The 23,755-nt window shown below is 33.4% G+C and overlaps 1 protein-coding gene across 1 annotated transcript in view; it reads right to left on the reverse strand.

Annotated features, from left to right (window-relative positions):
- Window positions 1-23,755, reverse strand: part of LOC129226734 (fatty acid synthase-like) — a 271,075-nt gene that overhangs the window by 79,548 nt on the left and 167,772 nt on the right. Inside the window, exons 14-17 of the mRNA XM_054861363.1 lie at window positions 15,222-15,441; window positions 14,332-14,548; window positions 12,114-13,691; window positions 4,185-4,514 (exon numbers count right to left, since the gene is read on the reverse strand). Of these exons, the coding sequence (XP_054717338.1) occupies window positions 4,185-4,514; window positions 12,114-13,691; window positions 14,332-14,548; window positions 15,222-15,441 (2,345 nt within the window). The remainder of the gene's footprint in view (window positions 1-4,184; window positions 4,515-12,113; window positions 13,692-14,331; window positions 14,549-15,221; window positions 15,442-23,755) is intronic.

Here is a 23,755-nt window from a genome sequence, read left to right on the forward strand (position 1 = left end):
GGCAGGAAAATCTGTTCTCTACCGAGCCGAGTAAATTTTGTGTTGAATGTTTTGAAGCTTATTGTGAATAAATAATACCTTGTTAAAAACAAATAAATAAATAAAAAATAGCCGAATTTTACCCTTTTTTGAGAATTGTATTTATAAGGACAGAAAAGTTATTAATTTTTTTTGCACGTTAAAAATAAATCTAAACTTTCCGACGGGGAACGTTTACGCATTTTCATCGGGGCAGATTTACGCACGTTCTTAGTGTGTCTTACCACTCTCTCTTACTTCTAAACGAGTCCCGGACGCTTTTTTCGCTTTACACTGTCTCAAACCTTTAGTATTTTCATGTTATTTAGTTTTGAGAATCACCATTAATTTTTAATTAAGCAACATATTCGTATCTTATAGCTTACAATCATATAGTGTTGGCTTCATGCCTGTTCAGATTTAACTTTATATACTATTCAGCCTGTAATACATTTTCCTTATTTTAAAGATGGTAAGACATTACGTTCAAAACACTAACAAAATCACGTTAGATGTCAAAATAATGAAAAGGCTTATCATTATTTTGACATTAAACGTGACATCCTAGTGGGGATAATCTAAGTATTTCTCCCACTAGGCCTTCCACATCGTCACATATGGACTACTCCAACTGAGACCATTTGAAAAAGTAGGATCAAAGCTTAGGAATCCGGAAAAGGTTGTGACCATCTTGTTTTTTTTTTTTTTTTTCCTAAATTATACTCCAAATAAAGAAGCCCTCAGATAAAAGCAGTTACAAGCTACAAAGAGAAAAACAAAATGGGCAGAACAAAAAAAAAAAGATATATTAGTTTTAAATTTACAAGTTTCTATTAAAGCAGAAATAGAAGACATCAAAGAAAAAAGTATGAAACCAAAACCTGTGACAGCAAAACAGTTAGCACACTCTGTAATAAGAAAATTAATGAACGATTCTGTTTACGAAGTAGAAAATTGTACTTGCATCTACTGTTTGAAAGCACACAACCAATCGAAAAAAGGACAAGACAGGGTTCAATGTCTAAGGTGTTAAAACGCAGTCCCATGGCAAGTATGCAGAAAGGAATACTTTATTTTTGTTACTTAAATCTAACAGTGATGAAGAAGATGACTAAATACTTTCTGTTTTTAATTAGCAATAAGCTAGTATGATTTCAGTTTATTCTATAAAATATTCTTTAATTAATTATTTGGGATTTTCTTATTTTCAAAGTGTTTTAAAAGAAATAAAACGTTTAAATTTGGTTGAATATCAAAAGCACTTGGTATCATTTTTATTATGCGTAAACGTGCCCCACTCGATGCGTAAACTTGCCTCGTGTTCGGGGGAAGTTTGCGCACCGACGTGGACTGAAAAATCATTTTTTACGGTTAAAAACACATTAACTGCTTTATAAAACCCCGGTCTACCTTACTGTTAACAATTCGCGATGCACACCTCCTCTAATTGTCTAAAAGTCCTTCATCTTCAAACTCTTCGGTCTCTAGCGTGTTATTTTTGGATAAGTTCTGTTGTGTGCGTGTGTGTTTGTTTCTTTTGTATTGTGTGTATTATTAGTTCTTTTTTTTTTCAATTCATAGTTAGTAATTTATTTTCGTGAGATACTTTTCCAATTTTAACATCATTTTCTTTTGAGCTGGAAAGGATAGTTTTTGCTTTTTATTAGCCTTTTGGTTTGAAATTTACGATAAATTTGACTAAACTTGATCGTGTTAGTTTCCCTTATTCGTTTCCGCTTTTTTTTTCAAAATTCTTAACAATTTTATTTATGTAACTATCTGAAAATGTTTTTCAATTGATTATGCTTTACCTCAATGCAAATTTTCAAGGCACTATATAATTTCCAAATATTATCTTGCTAAGAATAAAGCCAAATAGTGAAACAGGACAACAACCAATACCGGTAACAACATATTAACATTCGTTATGATAACAAGAAAAAGTTTTTGTCAAAATTTAGTACAGTTGAAAAAATAGTTAAAAATGAAATCGTAAAGTATTACTGCAATTGATGGTTGAAATAAATTGTTCATAGAACAAATGCATTCAAAATTGCATTTTTGAAATTACCTTTCACAAATAGTTAAGTGAGTGATCAGGTAACTGGAAAAAAAAAAAACATGGTGTACAAAAGGTACGAATATGCGATTCATCTCACCATCCAGTAATGGCAATATTATTTTGCAATCTTTCCGCTACTTTTGTTTAATTATATACCATTAGTTTGTGCTTTTGAAGACAATATTTTACATCAATAGATTGATTTTGGTTCTGTATCATGGAAAAAAAAAACGTACAACAAAAATATAAATAGAAATTAAATACGTTACATTGAAAATATTTTAATTGAAGCTATTTATTATTTTCCCCAAAAACCGAAAATACCGGTATTTTACCTTAGCAAATCCCGGGATTACGAAATATCAAAATTGCTTCAAATATCAGTATTCTGTATACATACTCGTATATTGCAATCACTAATGTTGATTTTATACTTTTTTCAATATTGGAATAAACTGGTTTGAAGCACTTGTTAAAAATACTTTCGAGAGTAATCTAATGATTGAACTTTAACGATGTTTTCTGTATTATAAAATACTAGCAAAAATACCCGGCGTTGCCTGGGTTAGCAATAGTTATGAGAAACAATCGTTACTTGAATTTGTTTTCTGTTTTAAGTGAAAGAACTTAAAACACACCTTTTTGACGTGATTTAAAATCTAGCTTCTTGCTTACTCATGAAACTAAAGTAGCAGTAAGTAAAAAGAGCAAAATAGTATTCATTTAGAAACGAAAACACGAAAGTTAAGCGTATACACATTTGAAGAATTTCTGAAATATGAAATTAAACTTCACATGTTTAAAAAGATTTATCGGTTAATACTTATTTTTTTTACATGGAGTCTTACCTTTTCTGTATGTCTATTGAAGAACGAACTGTTTAAAAAAATGTAGCCGCGCGCCCGTGATCCCCTTAAACTTGCTTTAGTTATTTCGGAAAATTTTAATTATTGTGGGTTTTTGGTGCGATTTAAAATGATATACCGAATTTGCGGGAATCGTTTTGGGATACCTTGGATAATGCTTCATCTCCTTACTTTGTAAAACGGTATGTTACTAATTTTTGTTAAAGAGATAGTGTCGCCATATGCTAAGATACTTTTGGTCACCATAAACTGGCGCTAAACAATTTCATCCGAAATGTTTCCAAAATAAGTAGCAAAATTTGGCGATGGTTTGATTTTGTGCACAAAGTCACATTGATGGAAGTTTTTGTGATGTTTATGGATTTGCCTAATTTAGTTGCTGGATTATTTTACAGTAAAAAAAGTTTTAAAGATTATTTGATTGACGATATTTGGTTTACATGGTGAAAGCTGACAAACATTATTACGTAGTCTTTGAGTTCAAAAAACGCGACAGTTGAAAAAAATGCCAAATGCATCCGCTGCTGAAATCTTTCAGCAAATATTTTGGCGAGGTTTCTGCTGTTAGATTTGATGATGATTAAAAAATCCAGTCAGCACAAATAATTAAAAAAAAACCATTAATACTAAAGTTCCGTTTAAATTTAAAATAATCAACCAAATCTAGTTATTATTAGCCAATCTTGGGGGAAAAAACGTTACTTTAAGACTTGACTTGAGAAAAGACTCAGTCAGACGAAACACAAAAACATTCAACAATTCTAACTATGAACTGGGAGTTGAGATGATACACTAAATAATGAATTGGGTTAAGGAAAGCCTTTGAACATGGAACAAAAAAGCTCATAACTCGTTTTTCATACAACTTAGAACTTTCTAACAGATGCCATCTTCAGCAGAAAAATAAGCGCTTTCGATGGACACATAATTTTAATATGTGCACGTATTTTTTCACCGTCATATTGGAGCATTTATGCGAAAATTTGGACAAATTAGAATAAAAAAGGAACTATCAATCGGATTTTTTTCGAACTGGTCTACAAACCTCCCCAGTACCAAAAAGAACAAATGGTGAAAGTTTCAGCCAAATCTGCCGGGTAGTTTCTGAGATCTTAGGGAACAAATTTACCAAACTCCATTTTTATATATATAGATTACAATTTTTTTTTTTTACAGTTGCCAACTTCTCATTTTTTTAAAAAATATTCAGTTTCGTATTTCAAGTGTAAAATACCCACCCACAGTTACAAATACTTCACAATGCAAGCTTAATGCAATGTTGATTGCAGCTAATCCAATACCACCAGCTCCTGAGTGTATTAAAATGCTTTCTCCTCGTTGAAGTTCTGCACGGATAAGCAAGGCATAGAAACATGTAGCATAAACAACTGGCACCGTTGCAGCTTCCTCCAAAGTCCAATGATCAGGAACTTCAAAAGTTAGTTGAGGGTGAAGAGTAGTTGCTGTAGCTATGCCTCTGGAGCAACTAACTCCAGCTACTCTTTTGCCAAAACCATTTCTTCCTGATAGTTCAAACCCCAATAAAGATTCATCAAATTCCAAAGCATCTAAACAAAAAATAAAAATATACAATAATCAAAATGTATTCAAAACGTGCAAAATTGTGTCAATGATAAAAGTATATTGAAAGTAAAAGTAGTTTTGTATCATAATCTCCGTATGGACGTTTGTAGCGTATGTGGCATAGGATTAAAGCTTAGTATTTATTGGCGAATAGCAATAGTTAAACGTTGCTAAACCGCCGTTGAAAACTTCCAACTGCAAAACATTTGATTGAATTGGATTAGTAGCTTTCGTTTTTGCAATGTTCTGTAATTATTCAGTGGAGCTGCAAAATATAGTTAAACAAGTTTGGAAAAGAGTTCGTTATGTGACTAAAACCTCCATTCAGTTAGAGGCAAGAAAAACTAAAGAAAATAAAGGTGTGAGAAATAGGTGCGCAAGAAGAAACAATCTCTTTTTTGGCTTCTCTGGTGTATACAGCTCAAATAAAACGATTATTGGCTACTGTGACCGAGTCATAATCTGAACTATTGAAACGTCAATGAAGAAGAAGAATCCTAGAATATTATTTTGGAGATACGAATTGACTATTATTTCTGTTGGTCGAATTGTTGAACTATTTCCTGAAACTGATGAAACCGTACGAATAGTACCTCGCATATTAAATATGAAATTTTTTAAAGAGACGAAAATGAGTTTAATTTATTTCAAATCTCACATGGTGCTCAGGGCTAAAACAAAGTAAGATAATGGGATGTTTAGACTCCTATTTGTTTTATAACACCTGACGTAAGAAGGAAGATAATATAAGTTTGAATAACCTTGCAAAATTAACATTTTTATCTGTTGTCATTTTTTCTTTTTTAAAAAACTAGGGGGCTCTGCCCCCTGCTCGCTAACGCTCACCAACCCCAATCAAATGACTGCAAAACAAATGACCCCAAATCAAATTAGATTGCTTCACAATCTTATTTGATTCGCAAAGCTTTAAATCGTCAATTAAAAATAAACAGATTAAAAACGCATTATGTTTGGATCAAAAATCACCTCTTCTCCGGATTTCAAAATAACTTGTACCAACTTGCAGAGAGGGAAAGGCTAAGGGGCTCCTAACAACTGCAAAACTGCAGTTTTGTACGTTTGAAATGTCGCTTTCATATTCGTGGTCTCTAGTAATATATTTTGCTTTTTAGCGGGGGGCTTGAATTGAGTTGAGCCTAAGATTTTTCGTTAAAATCGAAACCCTTAAATTTTGTGAAAAAGAAAGAAGAATCATGCAAATTGAAAAGACGTAACACTATGGCAACGCCAAATTAAACATCAATAATTTTAATGGAGAGGCGATTATTCTAACTTGAACTTTAACTTTTTGGCTAGTAACTTTTTTTTCCCTTGGAGATAGAAACTAATTTTTATCGACTATAAGTCGAGTTAGGTCTGGAGTAAAAAAACCGCTCTTTCCAGTGGTGTCTAAAAGAAAACAGTGGGATAATTCCTTCGCTTTTTACTGATAGATTTAATGAAGAAAGTAGTGCCTAAATTTTAGCTAAGCTTAAAAAAGTTCGAGCTAAAAACGCAAATAACCCCCTCCGTATTTAAGTTACAGCATTAAAGCAAATTGCGTAGAACGCGGACTATTTTAACCTTTCCAACGATATATAATATCAATATATGCAAGTAGTTTTTCACCCCTTTAATAGGCAATAATAGCCAATTTACGCGAAATTTGAGCTTAAAAAACTAATAACAAAAAAACAGATTCGAATTTTAAAAAACTTAAAACCCCAGATGCACACCCCCGGGGCTCGAAGTAATTTTCTACAAGAGTTCAAAACTGTAGGTGCTATGGGGTCTCCTGGACGCACGTGCACCACAGACTTCCTTACAGAATTTCTTTGAAACCTTACTTTTATTTACTACAAAGAGATAAAACAATTATAGCTCATTTAGTGTGCAACAAATGCTTTTAAAATCTATTTCAGTTTTCCTTCTTGGTTCTGTTTCTGTGACAGGCGAACTTTCCTAATTGTGATTATCTTTCCTTTTCTGTACTTCCTGTATCATCTAGAACAGCGGTTTCCAACCTTTTTCTCCTTGCGAAACCCTTCCAAAATCCGAAGAAGTTGGCAAAACCCTCGTGTAGTAAGTAATAAGTTACCAAGCAAACATACAGTCACCCAACGCACACACGTACGCAATAAAATTTGGAAGATATTTCTTTTTCTTTCTTTTTTTCTTTTTTTTTTTAAAGTTTGATGGTGCTCAATAGTTCATAACAAGACAAAAAACATAAAACACTGCTACAAACTAAAATGACATTTAAAAAATGCCTGCAAAACAAATTCTTTGTTGAGCTTCAGTCAACTTTGAAAACACAAACATAACTCCTCCTTTACGTAGAAATGTTGTCCGAAAAGAGAATAACGTTTGAAATTTCTTTTTCTGACGCAACAGTACATTTATCTCACATTAAATCAGAACTCAATTAAAGAATGACCTTTAAAAAATACCTTTCCGAGAACTCTCCAATTAAATAATGATTTTTTTTCCAGTAAAATCACATAGATCTCTATATTTATGTCTTCTTGAAAAGGATTAAGTTTTCAACTGTTTGATAAACGTCATTAATCGTTTGCGTGCCGAAAAATTTTCTTGTTCTTATACTAAAAGATGGAAATAAAATGCGAATATTGAAAAATTATAAAAACACCTAAAATTAACTCTAATTAGCACTCAAATGTGATTCTCAACAACAATATTTTAAGCTCACTTATTACAAAAGAAATTTTCTGCACAAATTTAATGAATTCCTTTTTTTAATAAAGTATATATATATTTTCAGTTTCTCTGGCATTATTTGGGTTGCAGCCATTCCTTCCCTTTTCCAACAACAAAGTTCAAATAAATTGTACTAAATATCGTCGCCTCAGAGCAACAGTAAGATATTTAATCCCAGAAATAACACTAAGATATCGTACTGTTACCCTAAGGCGACGATATGTAGTGCGAAAATTATATTAACAAATAGCAGTGCGATCGCATTGCTACACCTGTTCGGCACAGCCCAATGTAATGTTTTCATCAAGTTTAATCGAATTATCCGTTCAAATGCTACTGAGGAAACCAATGCGATCATATTCTTTTATCGAATACATTGTACTCAAACGTGTAACATTCTCGACATTACTTCAGTTCTATCATTATCAACGAATGCGGTAAAACCCGTGGCTTTTTATGACAGACTTAATTCTATAAATGAAAATATGTAAGCAAGTATGCTAATATTTTCATGCGAGTATCGAATGTGCGAGAGACAAATGAATAAATGATGAACAAAAAACCACTTTAACTTAAGACATCATCTCAAACAATTATATTAAAATTCTGCCATTACAATATTATTTTCGCAAACCCCCTTCATACCTCTTGCGAACTTCCAGGGGTTCGCAAACTACCGGTTGGGAACCGCTGATCTAGAAAATAATTACGTGTATTTAAATCTTATAAGAGTTATTCCATGTCAAGTGACCTAGTGATCCTTGCTCGACCTTCTCTGATTTGGATGACACTTTATAGAGGCGATTGAAACTAACCTGGGCAAATTTTCAGCTTCCGAGATCCAATTCCTGAGGATCTAGGATCTCCCAAAAAATGTGATCCAAAATGGTGGTTAAGCTGTTTGAGACAAATTAGGTTAAGATTGCAGAAAATGTTATCACACTGGAAGCCTGAAATGTTCTGAGCTCAAAGCACGATTGGCCGTTAATGCATTCAAGTATTGTTGTGAATTAGTACTAGTTAGATTTTGAGTAGCATGCGTGTAAACTCGTGAAAAGCGCAATGGGGAAAATGTTTCTGGATTTTAGGTTGTCATAAAATATGAACAAGAAAAATTCAAAGGCTCGTACTTCGTGATTCTATTATTTCTTTTGAATGGGTTACAGTTTCAGAGTTTAAATTGTCTATTTTACAAAATATATTGCCATTCAAAGTGGTTATCAAAACCGTTCAAGTGAAATATAGCCTATTTTTATATCGCTATGAGTTCAAGTTTGTCACCTTACATCCTCTTTTCGTTAAGACTATTAGAAAAAATAGATCTTTTCCTATCAAAATAAGTTTTTTTTTTCGATGATGTTCTTTCGCTTGAGGCTGAAAAAATGAGCTCGAATTCTGTCTGTCGACACAAATTGCAATGCTTAAGTCCAGGTTGAATTTTTTTTTATTACACTGAAACCTGAAATTTTAGGAGTTTAAATCACTTTTGGTCGTAAATACGCTCCAGTACTTTTCTAAGTTTCAGCTCATTAACTTTTGTGCAGCACGCAAGCAAAGTATTGACAAAAACAGAGACGAAATTTTTTCCTAGATTTTAGAATGTTTTAAATTCTGAACGAAGATGATTCAAGAGTTCGTACTTTATAATTATATTGCCGATATGCATGTTTTTGATGGGTTAATATTGCAGAGCGTAAATATTGGTTTTCTAAAATATATTGTCGTCCAAAGAGGCTACTAATATCGCTCAAGTGAAAAATAGCCAATTTTCAAAGCGCTGTGTCCAAAGTTTGTCACCTCGCATCTTTTTTTCGTTAAGACCATGAGAAAGAACATATTTTCTGCTATAGAAAACGTTTTTTTTTTTTTTTTCGTTTTTTTTCAGCTAAGCATGAAAAAATGATCTTGAAGTAGTGTTTGTCGTTCATGAGAAAATCTTCTTCCACAAAGAATAAAAACTGATTTCCATGGAAATCGGTTTATAGCGATTTCAGAACTGTTATGAATCAGAAACAGCTTTTTTATTTTTCTTCAAAAATTTTAGGTTGAAAATTAAATATGATAGAAACAATGAAATATCTTGTTCTGGAAACAGACTGGTATATCAGACAGAAAAAGATATTTTTCTGTTTCTCTCATATTTAGTTTTCCAACTTACTAAAAAAAATCAATAAAAACTATTTGTGACTAATTATAGTCGCAATTTGTCACCAAAAGCTGATCCGTCATTTTGAATCACATTTTTGGGAGATCTTAAAGCATCAGTGTTTGGATCTCAAAACTGAAAATTTGCATAGTTTAGTTTAAGGCTTCACTAATATCTATAAAAACTTTTACAAAAATTTTATCCAAATTGGAGAGGGTCGAGCTGGGACGATTTGAAAAAATAGGTCACTTGACGTGGAATGACTCCCAGGTGTTCCAATCCACGAAGTTAATCTTAATGTAAGGATAAGGAGAGGGGTGTTCATTTTTGAAAATTTAATACTTGTGCTTGTTATGTTTCGTTAACTGTTTGTGTGTTTTTACAGGAGTCCAAATTTGAAATTCAGGCAAACAAAATTATTTTTGTAACTGAAAGAACTTAGCAAAATACCTTTGAAAGTTCCAAGGGAGAGTTTACCAGTAGCCAACATAACATCCTTGAAATTAATGGCAGAGTAGTATATATGTACCAATAAAGACTGAGGCGGTGAGATATATTTCAGAGCTGATTCTGTCCATTGGAATGAAGACAAATCTCCATATTTATTACAATTTAAAAAGCTGTTATCAACTTCTCGCACTTGCTTTTCTGCAATGAAAATACATTAAAAAACTAAATAAAACTTAAATACAATAAATTCATTTCTGAAAAATGCAAAAATCACATTTTTCGAAATCAAGTTTGATAGATGAACTTACCGTATAAATAAATAATAACTAAAATTAAAAAGAAAAAAAAAAGAGAAAAAAAAAACCCGACTAAGTCCCAATCGTAGAATTAAGAGGGAAAATTGAAAATCCTTTTAGAAGCTTTACATTATTAAAAATCAATTACAATTATTTGATTTGTTAACAAATAGAAACTGGCAATGCATAAAAATTTTAAATCATTGCATTTAATTTCCTTGTCGGCAAACAATGAATTCAGTTACCAATTGCATGAATAAAGGCTTAACAGTATTTAAAATCTGCTTTAGAAAAACGTCATAATTCGAATTCTATATAACATGAAAGTACACATTCTATCAAACGCAGAAAAAATACTCTTTATAATATTTGCTTTACAGTGACAAAGACATTGGAAGGCACTTTCTACAGGTTTAGAGAGCATAAATAAAACATGATGTCAGGATTCTCATTGCTTTCTTCTTTGGGAAAAAATATTGTGCACTTTCAATAAGTCCAAGGTTTTGAGCATCTTCCATAAATTTACAAAGACGTTTAAACATTGCATTCAGACTACTCCATCGAATTTTGCTCTCTGTTATACACTTTCTCAATTTCTTCTAAAGCCCAATTTTCTGGGTCTCAATATTTAGTGATGGTTATCGAAAATGTTTATATTTTTTACGCATTTTCGCAGCTGATGAACGTATGGACACTGAAACCTCGACAGAGTGTACCAATCAATTCTCAGAGAAATATTCTTTATTTTTATTGCTTTCTTGAACGGTAAATCTACTGTTCATCACATGAGGCACAATGTTTTTCTTGCTGTTCTTTCAGATATACAGGAAGGGGATTAAAACTTTAGATGATACTTGTAAAAATATTAGTTTGATGAACGGCAAAAAATTGCAAAAAGCTCGAAATACCGTATTTGGTGTGCCGGTATACCGGTATTGCAATCATTAATTTCAAACAATCGCCAAATTTTACTACTTATTTTGGAAATATTTCAGATGAAAATGTTAGCGTCATTTTATGGTGACCAAAAGTTTCTAAGAATTTGGCGACAATATCTCTTTGACAAAAATTAGTAACAGAACGTTTTACAAAGTAAGGAGGAGAAGCATTTCCAAGGTATCCCCAAAAGATTACCGTAAATTTAATTTTAAAGAGCACCCACGATAATTAAAATATCGCAAATAAACTAAAGCCAGTATAGAGGTGTTCTGGCGGCTACATTTTTTTTTAAAAACAGTTTGTACTTCAATAGACATATAGTGAAGGTTTTAGACTCTATGTTAGAAAAAAAGAACGAAGTATTCAATAGATAATTTTTTTTTTAAACATGTGAAGTTTAATTTCATATTTTGGAAGTTTTTCAAATTTGTATATGCGTAAATGAGTTTTCGTTTCTAAATGAACACTAATTTGTTCTTTATACTTATTGCTTTTTTTAGTTTTATGAATAAGGAAGAGGCTCGATTTTTAATCACGCCAAAGGGGTGTTTCAGGGGTGTAACAATTGTTTCAGATAATTATTACTGACCCAGGCAACGCCGGGTATTTTAGCTAGTGCTTTGAATTGTAAGTTCATTTAATAATAAAATGATTGGCTTACCCTTTTTCCTGGAAAGCTAAGTTTAATAACTCACCAGCATTCACTCTGAAAATATTAAACGCAATAGATGACTCCTTTTCGGGGTTTTTTTTTAGATTTATTTACACCACAAAACATTAACCGTTTTCTTCGGTTCCAGACAGATTCACATCACACTCAAGCCAACGAATACACAAAACAAAAATACATATTTTAAAGTCTCTTTACTTGTGGCGCCCTCTGTTGACGGTAGGAGCAAACATACTCCCCCGCCTGGACTATCAGTTCAGTCTTCCGTTGGCAGTTGACAACACTTGGTAACAGGGCGTCTGAATTGTCCTCGTTGGGTCTTGATATCCACGACTCGAACAGCACCATCGTCTCCTGGAAATACTTGAACAACTCTGCCTAGGCTCCATTGCAGAGGTGGGAGATTGTCCTCCTTCACAAGGACCAAATCGTTGACTCTCAGATTTCGTCTTGGTTTCTGCCACTTGGGTCTTTGTTGTAATTGATTTAGGTACTCCAGGTGCCATCTCTTCCAGAACAGACCTCGGAGATGTTGAATTAAATTCCATCGCTGGTTGTGAAGGGATCCCTTCTGGAAAAGAAGCCATTGAAGCATCAATCAAGAAATGTCCTGGCGTAAAAGGTTGCAAGTCTTGAGGGTCATTAGACAGAGGAGTTAGAGGCCTTGAGTTTAAGCATGCTTCAATCTGCGTTACCAATGTCACAAGCTCTTCAAAGTTCAGAACAGCTGATTTCATTGTTTTAATTAGAAGTTGCTTGGTCGATTTGATGCCAGCTTCCCAGAGTCCGCCGACGTGAGGTGCCGTGGGAGGTATGAAGTGCCATGTAATGGATTCTTGAGTTACAAAGTTCTGCACTTCAACAGATTTGATTAGCTTGAACTGTTCTTTTAAATATGAAGAGGCTCCTTTGAAGTTAGTTGCATTATCGGAAAACATGTTGGTTGGTTTTCCTCGTCTGGATATGAAGCGCCGGAATGCTGCCAAAAAGGCTTCTGTTGAGAGGTCCGAAACAACCTCAAGGAGCACAGCCTTTGTTGCCATGCAAATGAAGAGTGCAAGGTAGGATTTTAATTTTACTTTGGTCCGAGGAATGTTGGGTTTGGTGATGAATGGTCCTCCAAAGTCGATGCCAACGTTTAAAAATGCTCTGCCAGAACTGAACCTATTTGCAGGCAAATTGCCCATGAGCTGCTCACCCGATTTAGCTCTGAAGCGAAAGCAGGTTTGGCACTTGGATAAAAGTCTTCCGACTACTCCTCTGCCAGAAGGAATCCAGAATTTCTGTCGAATGCAGCATAAGGTAAGTTGAGGTCCACTGTGCAAATTGATATGATGAAAATACTGAATGACCAGATTAGTGAGGTGATGGCTCTTAGGAAGGAGGATTGGGTGTTTTTGAATTGGACTTAGGCTCGAATCTTTTAATCTTCCTCTAACTTTGATTATTCCATCTGTGTCTAGAAAAATTCCTAGAGGCAGAAGCTTGCTGCTGTTGGGAAGAGCATGTCTCTTCTTTAAGAGTTGAATTTCGGAATGAAACTGTGATTCTTGTACAGTTTGAATAACAATCTTGGTAGCATCATCTACCTCTTCTGATGTTAGCACACCAGTAACTCTAGATGATCTGCAATTTTTGATGAATCTTTTACACCAAGCTATGACTCGGATTAAACGTGAGAATGATGAATACCTAGCTATGATTTCCAAAAAATAGCTGCCTTGACTTGATGTTGAGACATTAGTAAGAACGGTGGATGACTTCTCACATTTCACGTCTTCTTCAGAGGAAGTCGACAAATCAATTAATGGAAAGTGTAAAGAATCCTGACTTAGCCACTCTGGCCCTGACCACCACAGTTTATGAACTTTTAGCTTGGAAGCTGCAATACCTCGTGAAGCACAATCGGCAGGATTTTCTTGACTCTTCACATGTTGCCAGGCTGCTTCAGAAGTCATTTTTAGAATTTTTGAGATACGATTGGCAACAAAGATTTTCCATCTGCTGGGAGATGATTTTAACCAATCCAAAACAATTTGGGAGTCTGAGAAAAGAAATGACTGCTAAAAGTTCGAGTCTAGGCAAGGTTATCGATTTTACGGGAGCTACCCTTGTCTTAGATGTTATCATTGGAACATGGACTTTTCCGGTTACCAGCTCAGCTCTTAAGTAGAAAACAGCAGCGTATGCACACTGGGAAGCATCACAAAAACCTATGAGAAGAACTCGCTTTGCTGTAGCATCTCCTGAAAGGTATCTTGGAATCTGAATCTCTGCCAGATGCTTCATTTGATTCCTGAATTGGGTCCATGATTCGGAAATGCAGTCTGTGACCGGATCATCCCAAGCGATGTTTTCTCTGAACATATCTTGCATCAGGATCTTCAACTGAATTGTCGTAGGTGACAGGAACCCCAAAGGATCATAAATCTTGGCGATGGTTGATAACAGTTGCCGTTTGGTAGGCCTAACTTCATGTGGTGAACTGATGTTGATTCTGAATGTGTTTTCCTTTGAATTCCATATGATTCCCAAGATTTTCATCAAATGATCCTCTTTTATGTGCAGAGATCCCGAAGAACTTCGTAATTTAGGTGGAAATGATTCCAGCACAGATGATTCATTGGACGCCCATTTTCGAATCGGGAAACCTCCTTTCTTCATGAGTTCGATTACTTGACTTACTAATTTCTTGGCGTCCTCTTTCGAATTTGTTCCTGTTAGAAGATCATCTACATAGAAGTCCTCTAGAGCAACTTTAGATGCCTCTGGAAATTGCTTGATTTCATCTTGAGCTAGCTGCTGAATTGTTCTAATGGACAGATACGGGGCACAAGCTGTCCCGTATGTTACAGTGAGTAATCGATACTCTTTTAACGGTTCTTCAGGTCTCTCCCTCCAGATTATTCGTTGAAAGTCTACATCATCTTCAGAAACTAGAATTTGCCTAAACATCTTCTCTATATCGCTACTAGCATCTGGTTACTAGCATGATTAAAGACATGACCTTCCTTTCGCTCTGACAGGCTGTGGAAACTTTCCCAGAAAGCAACCAGCCTAACCTGGAGTTTAGAGCGGATGGTTGATTTTTAGTCCCAGATATTTTTCCATACTGAATTAAATCAAAGAATATATCAGCTCCCAGAATCATATCGACAGGACGACTAATAAAAAACGAAGGATCAGCTAACTGTAAGCCATTAATGTGAGACCAATCGAATTTTGAAACTATGAAGTTAGGCAAATTACAAGTGAGTTCCTTTACTACTAAAGCATTTACGGCAAAGATATCCTGACTAAAATGAGGAGAAAGTTGAAGTTCTACTCGTTTAGTAGCATAAGCAGCAACTTTGTTATCTAAGCCCAAAATAGTATTTTTTGACTCATAAAATTTAAGGTTTAAATTTTTTGAGCATGATTCTGTAATTAGAGAAGTCTGAGACCCGCCATCAATCAAGCCTCGACAGTTTACATATTGTCCTTGACTATTCTTAACTCTAACAATGGCTGTAGAGAGCAAAATTGAATTGGAATCATTCATTTGTCCTGCAAGGCAAAACTGTTCCTGAGACGTAGCTAATGGCTGAACTACATTCTGGTCACTAGTAACAGCGAGATTCTGATTTGAATTACAAACAGGGATTTCTTTAGGACTACTTTGGAACTGGTGAAGTACGGTGTGATGCCTTTGCCTGCAAGCACGACAAGAAGTTGAAAATTTGCATGATGAAACATTATGATTCCCTCGCAGACAATTAAAGCATAACTTTGACTTTTTAACAAAATTCCAGCGATTATTTATATTCATCTTTAAAAACCTCTCACATTTATGTAATGAATGAGAGGAAGAACAAAGTTTACATGAGTCATCTGACTCTACAGTAGTTTTAAGGGAATAAGACTTGTGAGTTACTTTATTTGATTTTTCATTGAGTGGTGTAATTTTGATACCTTGAAGACTTCTGGCTTGCTTTTCAAGAAATGAAGGAAACTTATTTAATGAAGGAAAATCTTTATCTTCAAGGGTTAATTCCCATTTGATTTTGATAGAATCTTCCAACTTATCTTGAAGAAAAAATACTAATAGAAGTTCTACCAATTGATTGCATTCTAACCCTAATGTTTTAAAATTTCTGAGTACTTCATTACAAACGTCTATCATGGCCCAAATTGATTCTGAAGTAGGCTTAACATTTTTTAGAGAGAACTTTTTGCATTGGGAAAATGCCAATTCTCTCCGATTATCATACCGATTCAACAGTGTTTCCCATGCTTGTTTATAATTTTCATGAGTTATTGCGAATCCTTTTATTAATCTTGAAGCATCTGAAGTGACAGCATTTTGTAAATACTGCAGTTTTTGAATATCTGTTAAAGATTCATTAGAACCAATTGAACTAGAGTATATAGATTTAAAACTCAACCAAGAGTTGAAATCACCTGCGAATCGTGGAAGATCATATTTAGGAAGATTTATGTTAGAATAAGCATTCACTTTCGATTTATCTTCTTCGAATTGTAGCTTGCTATTAATACTAGTCAAATATGACTCAATTTTTTCCAATGTCAAATCAGCCAAATCTTTAGAATTAGTAAAGTTTTCATATTCCACATCTTCCACAAAGTTTTCCAAAACAGAAAACTCATAATAATTGTCTTTTAACCTTTCTAGACATTTTAATCTATTACCTTTTAAGGCAAGAACTTTCTGACTATTATTAGACTCTATTACATTATCAACACTTTCAGAATACCTTTTGATTTCTTTTATCTGAGTTTGGAACACTAATGGTATTTTACTTTTTTCTTTAGTAGGAGCCATCTTTTAAATAATAACCTAATGTAACTATACAACTCAAATACAGCTTTTCAGAATTAGTTACTATAAATATACAGTCACTCAGAATAATAAACAAATTCTTCGAATTTACTAATTCAGATTTCTTGCATTTCGAATTCACAAATAATAATAATATTTTTTGAATTAATTGACATACATCTCTGGACTCAAATAATATAATAATAAACACATCAAAAGATTAAGAATTCTTTCAGACGAATTTCATTTTCAGAATACATCTAGTTTCGATTATATAAGATCATTATTGTTTTCGATTCTAGTAAGAATAATAAACATTCTACTTTTCAGGAAATGATCTACTGAATTTAACTCGATTTATGATGCATACATCAACAATTAATAAACAAATCTCGCCGGTGCCTCCATGTTTTGATTTGTAAGTTCATTTAATAATAAAATGATTGGCTTACCCTTTTTTCTGGAAAGCTAAGTTTAATAACTCACCAACATTCACTCTGAAAATATTAAACGCAATAGATGACTCCTTTTCGGGGTTTTTTTTCTAGATTTATTCGATTTATTTACACCACAAAACATAAACCATCTTCTTCGGTTCCAGACAGACTCACATCACACTCCCGCCAACGAATACACAAAACAAAAATACATATTTTTAAAGTCTTCTTTCTTGTGGCGCCCTCTGTTGACGGTAAGAGCAAACAGCTAGTAAATTATATTTCTTAAAATAGCATGCACAAGGATAATGATTTAAAGTGTTGTAGGTGTAATGCTTTCGTTCACAAGGCTTCTAATAATAAACCACATGCTTTTCATTAAAATTATTGATTCAATTAATAAAGTGGAATGAAATTCAAGTAAGAAATTAAAAGTAAACTTGGATTAAAATTCAAATATGGATAGTAGTAGTAGAGAAAAAGTTGAGTAGAAAAATCTGATTTTGATTGACTGAATTTTATAAGAAGTGGGGGATGTGGGGCAAAGTGAAATGACTGACCTTTTTCAAAATTAACAAATCGGAAATTTGTTCTGAAAGTTACAGTACATATTTGAAAGAACAATCTGTTTTCTAATAAAATTTGTATTGAAAAAGTATTGTTTTGTTTTTGGCAGTAAATTTGCGCCTTCAGAAAAAAGAGGAAAATTTTCATCTTAATTTTGTACGGGGCAAAGTGAAAAATCAGAAAATTTAAAATGAAATATTTTCTATTCGATTACAAAAAATATTTTTGATCAAATGAAACAATTAATAAAATGTTCAACGAATAACTGAAAAGATTATAAACAGTAAATGAATAATTTAATAAATAAAATAATTAACATATGAAAAAAATGAGCGAGTAAAAGAATGAAGGAATAAGAAAATAAGTGAATGAATGAAGAAAATTAATGAATTACTAAATGAAGGAATGTAAATTAATTAATTAATAAAAGAAAACAAAAGTTATTTAGTAAATGACTGAGTAAGTATACGAAATGAACTATTTCACTTAGCCCCGTAATGAACTTGACTGATTGTACAAATATTTTAAAATAAAAATAAGCATAATATTAACTAAATTAGTACTGCACCAAACATTAGGAGGCCTCAACTAATGTTTAAAAAAGTAATAATAAGAATTTTATCATTTTACAGTAACCAAAATAATTTTTGACTTACAACAAAATGTAACAATATGAGTATCATTTTGTTTTAATTGCCTGTAGTATCAAATGCTTTAATCTTCGGCCAGATTTTTTTCCGATTGTAATGGAGTACATGCGATACTACAGAGTTAAAATATTGCCAGATAGATGGCGCTAAAAGCACAGTAAATATTTCACCAAATCACCTTGCCCCGTTATTTCACTTTGTCCCACATTCTCCTACAAAATTTACCAATGAAAATATAATTCAGGAACCTTTACCTTTATCTATCTTGATGTACCTGTAAGAGCCCCAAAAATTGTCTTTCCAAACATTCATCAACAAGTCTTTCTTTAAAACTTCATTGTAAAACGTTTCTTCTAAACTAAATTTTGGCAACTTGATTTTCGAAATTTTATCTGCTATAAAAAGACACCTAGATTCAATATTCGAAAAAAAAAAAAAAAGAAATTAATGAAGAAATATCAAATAGAGTTCATTGTTTAAGTATCATTATAACATCAAATTCAGAATAAGAAAAAATGTATCAATATTTAGGATTTTTTTTAAAAAAGATTTAAGCTCATCTGATATTACGCAAATAAAGAACGAAAATTTTATTGTTGATTTTAAAATGTGTATCATGCAAACAGAGATTTTTTTCCCCTTCAATTAAACAAGTTAATTTTTAAAAAACTATTTGTAGCTTCTAAAATGCATCTGTATTCATTTTAGTTTCTTGATTTTTTAATTAAAGTAAAACATCTAAAGACGGTTTAAGAAAAATAGTGTGAACCCCACACTACTGTTTGAAGAAAAAATTGATTTTTTTTTTTTTTTTTTTGAAATTAAATAAAATAATGGGTTCATCTACTCATGTACCAGTTTTATAGGTAGTAGGGTTTAGTGGGGTAAAGTGGTCGGTTTTCAATGCGTTAAAGCTCAAATTTGACACCTTCAAACTCTTTTAGTTAGTACCATTATAAACAACTTTTTTTTCCAATCAAAATACTTCGGTAGTGTTCCTTCAGATTAGCATTATCTTGAAATGATGTCTATAGTTCACGAAAAAAGCTCGTTCTTCAACGCCTAATGGATAGTGATTGCCGTGGAAACCGGTCTATAGTGATTTCATAACAGTTTTTTAATCAGAATTATTGCTTTTTTTTTTTTGCTTCTTTTACAAAGTTAGTTCGCAAATTAAATATGATTGAAACAGAAACATATCTTGTTATGGAAACAGACTGATACAACAAGCAATGTTTTCTAAATCGGGAGGGGATGATTCGAAAAACCAGATCCGTTGACGTGGAATGAATCAATTAAAAAAAGTTGGGACATTAATAAATTAAATGGCAGTAATGATGATATACTTTGTTCTTACGTATAACTGAACATCTACTTAATGGTATTGATAATGAAGATCCGAACGGAGCTTTGGTAAGATAATATTTATTTTCATAACGTTATTAAAGGAACCAAATTTGATGCGTAAAAATTTTGTGCTGAACGAAAAATAAATTACAATGAATGGCGTTGTATATAAGTAAGTTAGAGATGCACCCTCTAGTAATGATTTGGCCAAAACTGATCTTTATTATTGTGAGAAGAAATACAGTAATTGTGATAATCCAGTCAATAGATAGATAGATAATGTCAAAAGTGTTTTGGTTCAGACCCTAAAGCAAACTTTTTTTGGGCTTATTCCCTTTTTAGTTGATTTTATATTTAGCTAATCCAACCAAATCAGTGCTAAATCCTTTGATTTAGACATTAATATTGTAGATAAAGAATTAAATTTAGACCTTTTTTTTATAAGACGAAATAATTTATTTTTCAACCTATTAAAATACAGAGTTTAAACTCAAATATATCGTCGGTATCATGCTAAACTATCGAATGTGAAAAATCGCGTTTCTCGAATTCGAGGGCTTGCCGTAGTACCCAAGAAGGGCTTCCCACTGCTTATAATTACAATTGGCTCTCTATTTAGCGACTTTCAAGGAATCACAAAAAATCGTCCTTAAGTAGAATGCGTCCTTTAATAGGATGCTTTTAAAACTATGAGCATCCGTGGAGGAGACCGTGAAAAGTCGTCTTGAAATAGAGAAAATCTTTAAACAGAGAGCCAACTATACTTCAAACGATAGTTCAACCCTTAAAATTATTTTTAAAAATTAAAACATTGAAAATAACTAAACGCTTCAGGTGGAAAAAAATATTGTTTTGGTTTTCCTGAAAACTGTCAGTTTTCGCATTCGTTAGTTATGCATGGTGCCGACGATATACAGTGCTGATTTTCAAAATATTCAGGCCCATCGGGCGACAAGCCACATACTCGAGGCGCCCTCACAACGAAAATTAACCCTTAAAAAATGAACTTTTGACATATATGATTTAAATTATGTTTTCCGCAATCCCGAGAGTATCTGTGTGTGTTAGCGCTTGGTGCTTAATGCGTTTTGACTTGTTTGTTTGTACACATGTGTGTGTGTTTGTGTGTACACACATGTGTGTGCGTGTTTGTAAATGTATGTGTGTGTGCATGCGCGTGTGTGTATTGTGGTGAGTGTGTATGTGTGTGAAGGTATAGACGCCACCTCCTACTAGTGATGCCGCTTGCAGAGACCGGTGAACAATGGAGATGAGAGTTAAGTTATATTTTGTGTTTCAGCCTGAATGAAAGCAAGTAACTTGTAACAATAGTGTCGAAAATTTGACATAGTTGACCCATTCTTGTCGTCATTGTTATATGAAAAATCAGAGCAACATCAACTTTGTCCAGGTGAGGATAAAGCAATTCGTGATTGCTCATTTTTACTTCCTTTTACAAAAAAGTAAGTTTTGTATTCGCGAAAAAAATTTCACTCAAAATTCGGCCTTAATTTCTATTTTTCTCACCCCCGAATGAGTTTTGAGTTAATTTTTCGACCTGACCACACGTGGATATATGGCTAGGAGCGTACAAACACCCGAAATATCCATTTGGACGACCCCCGAGTTAATTACAACGAATTTTCTCGTGACGTCAGTATGTACGCATGTATGTTCGTTGTGCATATGTGCGTATGTATCTCGCATAACTCAAAAACGGTATGTCCTAGAATGTTGAAATTTGGTGCGTAGACTCCTAGTGGGGTCTAGTTGTGCACTTTCCCTTTTGGTTGCATTCGGATGTTCCTAAAGGGGTCTTTTGCCCGTTTTGGGGGGGGGGGAATCATTGCTAATTTCGATGTAAACTCAAGCGCTGTTATAGTTTGTCGGACACTTGGAAATATATCGCCAGTTTTTTGATCGCCAAGTTTTGTCGCCAACTTGGTGACAAATTTGGCGATTTTTTTTAAAATTTGGTTTCAATTTGGCCACTGTTGGTGATATTTAGAGAGTAAACTATTGAATCACATTAAAATTGCCAATAATGGGGAAATGAGATTAAATTGGAGTAAAAAGAAATCATGTGATGCACAAATCAGCTCGTTTTCTTTTAACCAACTTCAAAAAGGAGGCGGTTATCAGTTCATACACTGAAAATAATCAACCGCTTTTTTTTTTTTTGAACAGTTATTGGAAACGTTGTGAGAATAATTTTCAAAATATTGTTTAATGCTGACTCTTGTCCCCTGTTTTAGAACATTTTTTTGGAAAATTGCCACGGATTATTTATCAACCCAGTTCGTTCCATTAATTTAAATAAAGATGACCTGCCACGATCGCGTTTTTAAGTTTTCAAATTCGAAAATTTCCAGGAGGTGAGCCCCTGAACCTCCGTTGTTCTTAAGATCACTAAAGATTGTCAGAAAATACTCTTTTAAGCGTACAATTTTAAAAATTGCCAGGGGGAATTCCATGAAGTCCATTTTCCCTTCCACAAAATGGCGCACACTCGCGTTTTTAAAAGTTCAATTTTGAAAAATTTCAGGAGAGGTCCAACAAACCTCCCTTGCTCTTAATAACTCCAAGAGTCGTCTAAAATAAGTTTTTAAGACTAATTCTAAAAAAATGTCAGTGGCGATTGCTTAAAGCCTACTGTATTCACGTTGTTAAGATTACAAATTCGAAAATATTCCGGGAAGGGATACCGATCATCCCTTGTTCTTAACTTCACCAAAGATCGTTAAAAAGTACGTTTTCAAGACTACAATTTTAAAACGTGCGAGTAGCGATTCCTTAAATCATATTCCTTCCCCTAAGAAGGTCTATAATCGTGTATATGAAACTTCAACTTCGGAAATTTTCCGTGGATAGACTCCATTTTTGTAGCATCGCGGGCGACCATCTGAAAGTGCATTTTTCAAACTACAATTCCATAAAAATGAAAGGCATAATTCTTTGAATACCATCTTCCCTTAACGTTTCCAAAGATGATACACAATGGTGTTTCTCTCATTTCAATTTTGAAAAATGTCCGGGAGTTAGCCTCTGGACGTCCCTTGTTCTTTACATCACCAAAGATCTACTAAAAGTATATGATTTTTAAGACTACGATTTTAAGAATTATTAGAGACAATTCCTACGAATCCTAATCCATTTTCTTTTATAACCAAAGATGTTATACAGTCTGTTTTCCAGATTTCAATTTCGAAACTTTTCCGCGGATAGGCTCAAGAAACTACCTTTTTGTAGCAGAACTAAAGATTGACTAAAAGTGAGACTTGGAGACTATGATTCTGAAAAATAACCAGGAGTAATTCATTAAAGCCCATCTTCCTGCAATGCATCCAAAGTCGGTCTACAAACGTGTTTTTAACAGTTTAATTTCAAAAAATTTCCTGTTGTAGGCGTCTGGAGCTCCATTGCTCCTAATATCACCAAAGGTTGTCTGAAAGTACGTTTTTAAGACTAAAATTTTGAAAATTACCAATGACGATTCTTTGAATAATATTCCTTCCTCTTGTGTAACCGAAGATAGTCTACAATCTTTTTTGAGATTTCATTTTCGAAATTGTTTTAGGGATGAACTCCAGAAACTGCCTTTTTCTAGCATCTGTAATACTTCCAAAGATGACATTCAATCACGGTTTTAAAACTTTTCACCTAAAAATTGGCTTTTTTTCTTACATCACCAAAGATGGTCCAAAAGTGTGCTTTTAGAGCTACAATTTTGAAAAACAACCAGGGAGGATTCTTTGAACCCAATTTATTTCCCTACTGTAACCAAACATGGCATACAATCCCAATTTTAAGGCATCAAATAGAAAATTTTCCGTAGGTTCCTAATCATACACAAAATGTAAGTTTGGACTACAGTCACTACTATTTTGCCGCATCGCGAATTGATCAAATTAAGGAATCAAACCCAGAAGTAATTCATAATTTCGAACTTAACGCTTTTTTTCAGCAATCCATTTGCGATGTGAGCCTTTTTTCCGGACATGGTTTGATTTCGGAGTTGGGTTCAAACATATGTATGTATATTAGGGTGTTCCCCAAAAAATGAAAGTCGATTTTTTAAGTCACACACCGTCTTATATTTTTCCTTTTATGTCAAAACAATTGTAAAGAATGTTTCATATAATTTGAACAACGTCTGAAAGTGAAAAAGAAGTTCCGTCTAGAACTA

This window comes from Uloborus diversus, chromosome 7 (genome assembly GCF_026930045.1).
Source record: "Uloborus diversus isolate 005 chromosome 7, Udiv.v.3.1, whole genome shotgun sequence".
In the NCBI taxonomy this organism is placed as follows: Eukaryota; Metazoa; Arthropoda; class Arachnida; order Araneae; family Uloboridae; genus Uloborus; species Uloborus diversus.